This window comes from Gavialis gangeticus, unplaced genomic scaffold, assembly GCF_001723915.1.
Source record: "Gavialis gangeticus isolate Ggan-Ray unplaced genomic scaffold, GavGan_comp1, whole genome shotgun sequence".
NCBI lineage: Eukaryota > Metazoa > Chordata > Crocodylia > Gavialidae > Gavialis > Gavialis gangeticus.
In genome coordinates, this window is record NW_017729032.1 from 11,153,553 (window position 1) to 11,165,642 (window position 12,090).

The 12,090-nt window shown below is 40.1% G+C and overlaps 1 protein-coding gene across 4 annotated transcripts in view; it reads right to left on the reverse strand.

The window, feature by feature from the left end:
* DLG2 (discs large MAGUK scaffold protein 2) overlaps window positions 1-12,090 on the reverse strand; it is a 2,095,445-nt gene that overhangs the window by 946,961 nt on the left and 1,136,394 nt on the right. Inside the window, exon 1 of one of the 4 annotated variants that reach the window (XM_019524159.1) lies at window positions 10,499-10,975. The exons of the other annotated variants lie outside the window; for them this stretch is intronic. Coding sequence (XP_019379704.1) covers window positions 10,499-10,816 — 318 coding nt within the window. The 5' untranslated portion in view covers window positions 10,817-10,975. Of the gene's footprint in view, window positions 1-10,498; window positions 10,976-12,090 lie in introns of those variants that run through there. 4 annotated transcript variants of the gene reach the window in all.

Genomic DNA, 12,090 nt, shown 5'->3' on the forward strand with positions numbered 1-12,090 from the left:
CTGTTTAAATTGTGTGTGTTGGGGGCGGGGGGGAGGGGGTGAAGAGGTAAGGAGGGGGGACATTCTTTATGCCAGGTGTTTGATCATTCATCAGAAACATTTCCACGATTCAGCATTTTCTCTTGCTGCTAAGAGCTGATTCTGTATTCTGTATTCTCCATCTAATAAAGTTAATGCATTACTTTTTGGCAAACAAACTAGTTTGGCTAAAAGGCAATGACAGATGACAAAGAAAAGGAACTAGGACATCACATAAGATACTCCTTCCCTTACATAGTCCAGATCACCGTAAGAATAAAGAGTCAGTTTCAAGCTCTGTGTTAGTCATGTGGCTCTGGATTGCAACATTTTTGCAGATTAACATCAGAAAAACTGACCAGTCACTTTTATTTGACAAACCCTTTGGAAAGCAACGAGCAACTGCAGACAACACAACTATCTGCAGGGCCTGAAGCAGGACACTAAATCATTCCACTACATATAATGTACATGGGCTGCTCCACAGAAATCAGACAGTGGCAACATTTGATAAATTGTGGTGATTAAATTGGTACTTTGTTATTTTGAACATATTTATTTCTGTAAAGATTGGGGTTTTTAATATCACAGAGACAAGCGACACATACAATAAAGAAACAAAAAAATTATAACCAATTATTATAGTAGGTTCTGTGAATTTCATTTTGGAGCGGGCTGGAAGGATGAAGTTAAGAAATATTTATTTTACTTATTTTTTAAAGGTCAGAATGTAGAGAAAAAAAATGTATTCATTGTGTGCATCTCCAGCTTCTGTGTTTTTTATCCATACTTTGCAAAAAATTAGGAACTTTACAGGGGTATGAAGTCAGGCACCTGAAAATACATAGCTAGGTGATTACTGAGGCTTTCTTTTTCTTTAATCCATGAGACCAATTATTCTGCAGACACAAGGTTCTAATTAACAGAAATCCTTGGGTTTACCAACCAGCTCTCAAATTTGCAGCTTTAGAAACTGTCCCTTGGAAACCGACTTAGTGGGCACAGAGCAGGTAAGCTTGTCAATAAAGCAATGAAGATCACTAAACACCATGGAAATTTACATCTCTTTCTCTGCATCGGTCCGAGGCTTGACAATTATAGTATCGATTTGTAAGACAAATGGCCAGGTGGAAGTAAATGGCAAAGTTGGAACAGAATCAGGATTTTATCCATAAACGTGATAAGCTCAGGGCCTTGTAACACATTACACTGTGAGCCACACAAATGTTGATTGGTGTTAGTGCTAACTCAAGTTTGAAATGATCACACATTCAGGCCAGGACTGAAAGGTAAGAAACTCAGTCATCTCCCCCTCCCCTCCCCCTAGGCTTCTCCCCTGCCAGGTCCCTTATCCCCAGGCCTCCCCCCACTTTCTTGTGACTAGCCATGCTATCTGTCCCAGGGCTAACCTGCCTGCCTGGCCCTCATCGCTTATGGGGAGGCAAATGCAGGGAGACAGTGAAAGGGGATTTGGGATGCTGGGAGGGGCAGTAGACCTGATGCAGGCCAGCAGGACAGGGAAGAGGGGTGGGGTGTTTACACTAAGGTGTAGCCTGGAGTGCTACATAGTACAAGATCAGTAACACGGATGAGAGAGAATCCTGCTCTGGAGTGGCATATCTTTGAGCTGTCTAATGAGTGCTAAAACCTAGTTTCTTGTGTTAATGTGCGGACAATCCAGGTGTTAAGAGTACCAGGAGCTGCCCAAAATTACCATGTAACAAGGCCCCCAGAGAGTACAGAGTCTGTTTCTACTTCCACATGCGTGTTGTTCTTCACGTGGAGGAATCAGTGTAGACAAATTCACTGGCATTCTTTTAACTTAGTTCATAGCACAAGGGAGTCACAAACAGATAAAATAACCCAGCTTTTTTTTCCCCCCCTCTATCAAGTTATATAAAACCACTGAAGTTATGGTCAAATTGTTGAGAACAATTTATAATGAGCTCCTTATCCTAGTAATTTTAAAAGACTAGGTTCTTTAGTCATCATTGGAAAATGGGTACAATGACCTAGATACCTGTGTCCTGCTTTGGTCTATACATAGCTGTAGAAAACCTAACTATCATCTTTAAGCTGATCAGCAAGTAACTGTAACAAAAAGTGTAGGCATAAGGGTATGTGTCAAACATGCACACTTTCTTCTTACATAGATAAACTGCTTACAGAATGAAGTTGACTCACAGATATGTAGTAGACATGCCACTGCCAGATGACAAAGAATGGCTGTGTACACAAATTCAGATAATCTGGGAGAATTCTCCCAAGTTTGGTCTCCTGGTAGAAAAATGTACCCAGAGCCACGTGTACAACCATTTGAAAACCAAGGCCCTCAAGAATGAAGAGCCTGCAGTGTTGACACTGGGAAGCCAGAGAGGAAACCCTGTGCACACATCTAAGCGTGCTCTGCAGGCTCCTTTAGTCTGCTTGGAGACAGATCACAGCAGCACATAGGGCAACCCTGACTGGTCGACTCAGACTGCCCGGGTGCTTGTACATGTGATGCCACTACCATGTACACATGACGAAAATGTCACTTTGTGTGGCTTGATGGCTTCACGCTGCGCAGGTGCAGGAGTTTTGGGGGTTTTCAATGAGTTTGCATCATTGCAAACTAAACTCCACCCTGATATGCTTTAGCTTGCAATGATGCATTGCAGCTATTAGTCAGCTCGCCCCCACCCCAGCCATAGGAGAGGCAGGCAGGCTGCTCAGAAGAAAAGGATTGGGCCCCTCCCCACTTCTTCCTTCAGCTGGTGCCTGCTGAAGGCAGAAGTGGTGAGGGGCCCGATCCTTTTGTTTTTTCCACTGGAGCCTGCCCACGGCTGAGGGACAAGCTGCTGGTGGGCCAAGTGGCCCCTGAGTTGCAGAGGGCCCCAGCCCTTCCCTGTCTCTCTTAGGGGGAACAGGGATGCTGGAGGACTATGTTCTCTTCTGAGAGAAGCCATAGCATGTACAGACATTTGTTCTCAAAGGACAAACACTTCTGGGACTTATTTAACCCTGGTTGTTCCCAGGTTATTTTTCTCCTGGAATGGCCATTTTTACTTTGGGATAAAAAGCCTGAACATCTGTACACTTGTGGTTTCCCCTGGAAAAGCAGTGACTCTCACAGGTGACCCTGAATGTCTGTATGAGGCCAAAGACACCTCATAACTAGGATGCTGGAAGCTCATAGTGGCTCCACACCAGAGGTATATGTTCACGCAAATGATTACCTTTTAACCCTTCCCCAACTGCCTTTTTTTTTTTTTTTGCCTTGAAACAGATCGCTTTCGATAAGCACTGGATAAAATAATCAATGTTTAGGGTCAAGGCTGTGAATTCATTAGGCAGGAGAGAATCCTCAACAGTGGGAGTATTCATTACAGGCCTTGTCTATGCAAAGGGGAAATTGGGAGCCTGTACAGACCAAAAGACTAAGCATTCAGGATAGAAGCAGGTTTAATAACACAGAAGCACCCTCCAAAAGCACCCCACTCCTGTGCTCTGTTCTCCTCACTGCCTCCCATTGAACAACTTGCTAAATTCAGGGCTTTGGTCCACTTTAAAATCCTCCACTGAACTGGGTCAATTTACCTGAAAGTCTCTGATTACAAGCTTTTGCATGAGCTAAATCTCATTGGAGCGATGGATTTGTGAAGCTCCGCCATGCAGGGGAAAGAACAAGACATCCATGTAAAACATGCAACTAAATTGAGAAATCATGGAAGAAACCATGGTCTTCTTTCTTTTTTTCCTGAAGTCAACACGGTGAGACCATCACTTCTCATGCCTTGTCTGCATTTCACAGCCTCTGCCATCACAGCTATGCCAGCACAGCTATTTCACTAGAGCCTTGGTACAAGCAGAAGGGGTGTTTCAGCCAACATAGTTGTCAGACAATGCAGGTCCTCATCTCTTGGCATAGCTGCATCCACAGTAGGGGTTTTGTAGGCAGAGCTATATCAGCTAAGCATGTGAAGCTGCTGATACACCTAGTTGACACAGCTACACTGTCCCCCTGTGCACTGCCAGCGATACTGGCAAAACTAGACTAAAGCTTTACTAGAAATGACATATTTCCCACATATTAGAAAACAGTCCCAAAAGAATGAAGGGAGAAAACAAAAGAGATCTGGGTGTCATGTTGTGCTCAGTTTAAATCTTTGAGGTGTTCAGCTATCAAAGTTGATGTGTTCAGGATAAGAAAATTGGGTGGATAGGTACACAGAGGGAGAAACACAGGAAACAGGTGTGAGTATAAATGCTACAAATACCACAAAAGTTTTGTAGACTGAAAAAGTGTTAGATAAGTCCAATTTAAAAAAAAAAGCTAAAAGTATCTGATTCTACTTTGCCACATTTGAGTGCAGCACAGCTGCTCATGATATCAGTAGTTGGAAATCTTTATAGTTACTATTACTTAGTAACTTCAAATACTTAATGAAACTCATTTGATTGATGACCTGCTAAGTTTGAGCAATTTCTGTTATTGGAATAAACTGTGTCTTGTAGACACTTTCTCTACAAAAAGTAAATCTGAGCAACAGAACTGTATTTTGCTTCTTGGAAACAAAAAGTAATTTAGCAAAGTTAAATTTTTGTACTACTCTCATGGCTGGCTCCTTCAAACAGGGACTAGCTCATTTTTTAATTGGACCATTTACCCTTGCTTAATATACTACTGACCCCTTATTTAATTGGCATTAAATACTCAGGATAAAAAGGTAGTAACCTTCCTAACACCTCTACACCTTATTGCAACAGAGTTGTCAATTTTTTTTTGTTAGATAACTGGGACACTCTGTATTAAAATCTTTATCTTTCATAACAATCGGTTTCATGAGAAGGATGAATAAAAAAATAGATTTTTAAATAATGTTGAATGCTCAAGCCGATGAGCTAATGCAACCCAGATGTATTTTAATAAACAGAGACATGTTAGATGCTGTTTCTTGTAATCTTGCCTCTCTTACACCCTTCCAAAAGCGCATCTAGCTTAAATGCAATCATAAGGTGGAGACGCTTATCAACCCAGAAATCAGGAAATGCAGTTAAAATTTGAAGCTTAGTCCTCTTAGTAAACATGATTATTTCTGCAACCAAGCTCTAACTGAAGTCTGAAGTTTCCATATTTACTATCACCATCACTCAATGAGTTGAAGTCTCCTACCCCAACACAAAATTTCAAGCTTTATTCCTGTGTTATTTTAGTTAGTTCATCAGATAATTCCCAGGTATCTGGAGAAGCTCTATAACCAACATACACATTACTAACTGCACAGCTATATAAAGCTATATATGAACCTTCACATATTTGCTTCCATTTGAAATTCAACACATGCCTAGTATATACACGTCAGCATCTCATAAACCATAATTTCTATACATACATACACCAATACAACATTTCTGAATGAACAGGAGCCATAATTTCTGTAAATTAATAGGTCACCAAAACCACTGGAAAATGTACTACATTGCATACCTGCTCCTTTTTATTTTGTTATATGAAAACGTGTAGAGCATCTCAGGCACAAATACTTCCATGAGCTCAGCCATCCTCTACCTTTTGTAGTTATATATCAAAGGTTTTAGCAGGAAGAGCAGATTTGAGATGCAATAATGCAAGGAAATGGGACATTATGCGAAAAAGCATGCACTTTTCACACAAACTCCAATGTCACTGGAAAATACTATTCAAATACTATTTTAGGTAGGAATTTGGTGAGTCCTTTATGAAACATGATGGGGAATCTAGAATCACTGACAGATCTCAGATTCCCGGGTCCTAAGAACAAAGCTTCTCAGCTACTGTGTTAAGTGTATTTACTTTATGCTTTACAAAAGGAGTAGTAGAGAAGGCCCTTGAGCCACTGAAAATGAGACAGTGGGGCACAAGCATCTCCATCTTTCCCATCTTCACAAAGCACATCATCCTCCTTTCAAAATACATGCATATTCATTTCTTTTTTTAAGAACATATTTGCCAAGGAAACCCATGCTGTTGTCAATGCTACTTCTGATAGAGAACTGTAATATAATATAATGGCTTACCTGAACAAATTTATTAATCTATTCCTCTCAACAGCACAGGAAAAGTCATATTTTTTTGACACCTAAAAGTGTGACTGCAGCTCAATTTCTGTAATTTTAACTGAAACCTATAATCAGGATATTACGGTTTCCTCTCTCTCAAGAAGGGAGTTCCACAACTACTTCCGCAGCCCGTTTACAAAGAGAAGCCATTCACAGAATCATACAGAATTAGGGTTAGAAAGGGCTTCCATAGGTCATCTAATCCAACCCCCTGCCTTGAGGCAAGATCATCCCTCCCAAAACCATCCTGTACAAAACCAGTGCCTAACCACTTAGCAAAACTATAGTCAACCCTGACATGACACAAGACATAACACACTAACCTGCCACAGGTAAAGCAATGTCCTGCTGCTGTCAAAGTTAATATGAGCTCATGAGATCTCAGAAAGAGAGCCATGCCCCCTGCTACAGCGGGAGGCAAAACCCCCTATAGTCCATACTAACCTGACCATGGGGTGAAATTCCTTCCTAATCCCAAATATGGCAATCGGACTTGACCCTAAGCATAGGGTTATGGCCCTCTATCCAGGAACTTCCTGCTTTAAATCCCAGCAGAAGCATCCATTGGCACACCCCAGTTAAAACCCCCAGCCTTGGCTGCAGCCAACACCAAATGCCTCTAAGACTTAAAGAAACCCTGCCACAGGTAGCAGCAGGGAGGCAGGGAATTCCCTCCCAGACCTATGTGGCAACTAGCAAAGCCAAGAAGCAAAACAGAGGCATAGTTACACATGGATGATCCCAAACCAATGGCTGTCCAACCTATTTTGAACACCTTCAGTATCAGAGAATCCACAACTTCCCTAGACGTCTACTCCACTGCCTCATTGTTCTAACACTGAAGTTTTTCCTAATATCCAATCTAAACCTACCTTCCTGCAGCATTGGCCTGCATCCTACTCTCTGCCGCAAGAAAAAAAAGGTGTTTTCCTTCTACAGCCTCCCTTCAGGTATTTGAAGATTGACATCACTCCCCTCTTAAGCATCAACATTCAATACCCTCCTGTCTCCAGAATTATTACACCTCTCTATCCTGATCAAGTAGTTACTAGGCAGTCTAGACATGAAATTAGGGTTCAAAACTAAAGTGACCTTGCAGAAGGTCACAAAATAACACTAGCGTTTTTGTATCTTACATTTAAGAATGGTGCCCCACTGAGAACTACGGTGTGAACCAGAATTACAAGCTCTAAACTTCCACTGCGGTAAAACCAGAGAGAGCTGGATAGAGTTCTCAAAACAATATCGTCAGTATAATCTGGACATACGAAATTTAAAGCTAGTAAGTTTAGGAACAACATCATGAGCAGGATTTTTTTTTAAAGTTGCAAGTTGGGACCGGTCAGTGCTTATGTGTGTCAAAATCCTGTCTAATTTTCATTTCCAAAATAAAGCAAAATCTGACAATTTCACACGCGTCTCCGTTTGAGATTAGAATTTTCAACCTCAGACTCGGTGTGAAACCAAGAAGAGAAAGCTGACACACCATTCAGTGAAACAAAACTTCGAGGCTTAGTAGCAAAATAAACAAGTGTTGGCTTGCCAAGCCTCGTTCTGGCTGGCAGCAGAGAATTTACTGGAAATGGTCCCATCTCAAACTAATCTTCATGGATCTTGCTGCTTGATTCTCATTTTAGGTCCCTTTTGAATATTTGACAATCTGAACTAGTAAATGCTGTCCAAGTTATGTCTTAAAAACCAAAGATCCAGACATTTAATTTGTTAGTGAAACAATCATTCAAGAGCCTGGGGACAAGTCCTACTAAGGTGCTTCAACTCAGCCCAAAGTTATTGGTCACCTTCCAATACCTTCAAAATGAAACCAAATGTGTTCAGCAGTTCCCAGAAAGTACTTAGCACCTTGTAGGATTGTGCTCATATGAGCTTATCATTGACTCTAACTCACTGTACTGAAAAATGTGTACTCAGAGACATGATATAATTTGATTTTTTCTAGTTATGGTAAGCATAGTTTTCACTGTGGTTTTATTTGAAGAGATTGTTGCAAACATGATTATGTTACTCCTGCTGAGGGAATTAAGCTTTCTTTATAAAGGAAATTAATTAAGTTTTCTGTTAATATTTTCCTTTGACTTGAGAAACTGCATCCCTTAAATTGTCTACTGGTTTTAACCTGAGCTCCAAAACTGGTAGGTGCTTTAGATGGGAGCCAAGAGAAACAACAGCAATTTCTCCAACCAAAAATTACATTTATACACTGCATTTTTTTTTATTCACATGTAACACAGCTAATCTGCAGAGAGAAACGACGTCAGAGATAATACCTCATTCTAGCAGCTTTTTTACACGAGTCACAAACATAATCACAACCTCAACCTGGGTCAAGAAGTGGGAATTCACAATGTGCTAACCTCTCTCTTTTTATTATCACTACAACACCTTTGTTTCCTCCTTGCAGAGTGAGCTAAGAGATTAGTTTTTTTGAATTAGTAATAGGTTGATGTGGCCATGGGAAACAGACTGCCCTACAATGGTGCAATACAAAAGAAAGCACAAAGCATTAATAACATCCTAGCTAGAAGTCAATCCATCAGTCAGAGTCTCTCTCATGAGTTAGCAGAGGCAAAGAATACTACCTTGCCTTAGCTGGCAGATAAATGGCAATTAGATGATTGCAGGTATCAGTAAAGGCACTTTGCTCAACACAGCAAAGGCAAAAAAAAAAGTCTTCAGACAATAAGAATGAATGTTAAATGAAATTTCCAATACAGTTCAAAATCATATACCAGGAAAGACCTCTTTGGCAAAGCCTGGAATATTTTACATGAACTTCATATAAAGAAAAGATTAAGATTTTAATGGCAGAGAAATTTCAGGTAATATATATTATTATGCATTCAGGCTACTGTGGAGAAATAGAGAACGTGTACAAAACTAATCCATTAGGTATGAACAACATACATTACTTTTAAAAATTACAGGACAGCCCACAAAGCAACATTTTGTTCTCTTCCCATAAATTACATCCTAAAACCAACAAAACTGTTTCCTGATACATGAGCTTTTTCTCTTTAAAAACTTATTTTTAGCTTGGAGAAATAAGACATGTTTTTCCTTTCCTCGCTGCAACACATTTATTTCCAAAAAAATGAAGGGCACTGACTAACAGTTGGAGTTTTCAAAATAATTGTTAGTGTTATCCTCATTTGGGCAGGTGACATTTATATAAATATTGGATAATTAAATTTCTGAGAGAGGAATATTCAATATATTATTAGATAACCATGTGAGTTTCTGGGGGCACTGCAAAAAAAGATTCAAACACAAGCATTTTACTCCTATGATGCAAAATGTTTTTAGAACTAAAATAACAAAATCAATTCCAGCAAAAAATGCAGCACTTTGTGGATCACCAGACAAGATAAAGTGCAGATACTTTCTGAAGTCCTGGTGTTTACTGCTTTTCTGTTCTGTAAAAAAGCATTAAAACCTTTTCCATCAGAGAATTGATTTATCCTGCAAACAGGGCATATTTGTGCAGTGTTATTTAAGGCCAGTTAAATTATACTGCACACTATACCAGTAACGGATAGAGAATTTCATTTTAAAGTGCATGCTGGTTTTCCTACTGAGTGAAATTTAAAAAAAGAAAAAGAAATGAAAGCTTCGTGTTGCTATAAAGGCAAAGGCTTTTGAGTGAGACTAACACGTCTCACTTGAAGGTGAAAACAAAGAAACTATTAAAGCTTTTTAATATTAGCCACTATATGACTGTCACTGTGATTTTCATTGTACAGTACTTGGTTATCTTGAATGCAATCATTCTTACCATAATTAAAACTGCTTCCAAGTATCTGTACAGATTCTACACACACAATTATTTTAATTAACTCGTTCGACATTTTCAAAAATTCAGTCTATACAAAAGCAAAAGAAAACTCGAATTTCTCCTTAAAATATTTATATATCTTTTGTGGGTGGGGGGAGCAATAAGTCTTTCGGTTTTAATTTTTAAGCATTTAATATTTTCCCCCTACTAAAAAAAGAACACATCTTCACTAAATAAAGCACATGAAAACAAACTCTCTAAGAAACCCTGCAAAATACAGTACTTGAGAAGGCACAGAAAGGCTAAACGGATCATCCTTTTAACACAACACAATGTAAGAGGAGGTGTAGAGAACCTGCAAGTAGAAAGACAATGCATCACAAAAGAGGAAACTCTGCTTGTAGCATCCTTAGCTTTACACAGGCCACACAGAATCAGGATTCAAATGACAGACATTAAAAATTGACAGCTTGCTCTTGCATAAAACCCTCCAGAAGGCATCATTAAACAACAATCAAGATCTAGCATGAAAAAAAAAAAGTTGCCCACAATACCAAACCCTATTTTATCTTCCATTTGACTTTTTCTAACTTACAAGAATAGGCTCACCTGCACTGGGTTGTACCAGCCATGGGGACAGGTGTGTTCTGACCACCACTCCCCTGTGGTCCCCTTTGTCTTAGCCAGAGTTTTATGGGGGCTCTTCCGCACACTGTCCCACAAAGTGGCACACTTAGTCCTGTTCTGAGTTGGACCCACGGGTCCTGCAGAGGGAACGGTCTGAGAATTACAGTACGGCCCCTGAGGGTGCTGTTGCCAACCACAGGCGCAGTGGGCATCCCTCATCTGTGTAGGCACACTTCTGCCAGCATCCAGCCCATCAGACCCCCTGCAGCAGCTGTGTTGCTTAGTAAGGTATGCATTCATGTTGGACTGATGTCTAGTGTTTCCCTTGGCCAGTTTTGATAAAAGCTTTTCTCTTCTTAGCAGATGTAAAGTCCTTTTCTGTGGCCCCTTCAGTACCTTTGACAGCTGCTATAAGCAGTGCATCGTGGGAGCAGGGAGAGCAGAGCTGCACAGCATTATCTGCTGGCTGGTAGCTCTTTGTCAATAGATGACTCAACTCACAGAGCAACTTGACAGCATCCCTGCTCCAGGCAGAAGCAATCAATGCTCTACACAGCTGGGCTACAAGACTGTATACTCTGTTACAAAGTCCTTTTTGGATGACAAACCATAGCAGAAAAATAGTCCAGCAATTTTCAGTCCAATTTAGCCCTTTCCTGGTTCATACGGAGACAAGATCCAGGCAGCCTGCTTAAGCAGATATGCTCATAAGCTTTACTAGTCAGATGCTTCCCTCTGGAAATAAAATAGCTATGCAAAAGCAAACAGTAAATAACCACAAGCCATTGAAAAAAAAACAAAAAACCTCTCTCTCTCGCTCTCTGTCTGTCTGTCTCTCTCTCAACAAGTAAAAAAAGACTGTAACATCTCTATAGTCTACATAAGACAGCAGGTGGAAAACTACAGCTATCTTATCAACAAAATGAGTTTGGGAATATTGTCTATGTTAACTGGTGAACCACAAGACACGATTTAAAATGTACTGAAACCCACCCACCGACACTAAAACACAGGTTAAAATGCAAACTTAGAACTACCACCTCTTAAGAAAATATGCAAAACATCCACATCTCTATCAACACACAGTCAAATATATGAATATACCATTTCTGGATAAGGATTCTATAACCAAAGTGAGATTTGAGGGGAGGGAGAGGACAGAAAAGAAATGAGACCAGTTCTTCTCCTTTTTTGCTTCTGAATGCCTTTTAGATCCTCATTAAGCATTATTTTTAAATCAGTTCTAACTTTTTGCTGTAGGAGTCTCATCTTCCTAAGTTATAGTGTATCCTTCTTTGGAAGTCATTTCAACTCAGTTTGCTTTTCACTCAGAGAGGTGTAAATCAAGGGCTTGAACCAGTACAATAATGGGAAATTGGAGGTAAAAATTTCCAATGTACCAAAGTCCAATTTCATATAATTAGGGAATTTAGGTGTATAAAGCTAATTGAAGTCAACAGAATTTGGACTCCCAAGTGCTGAGTCCCTTTCAAAAATAGGAGCTGAGTGATTTAAAATTTTACGCCATCTCTTGATTCCTTTCTCCTCTCCCACTCCCCCCCCCCCCCCCCCCC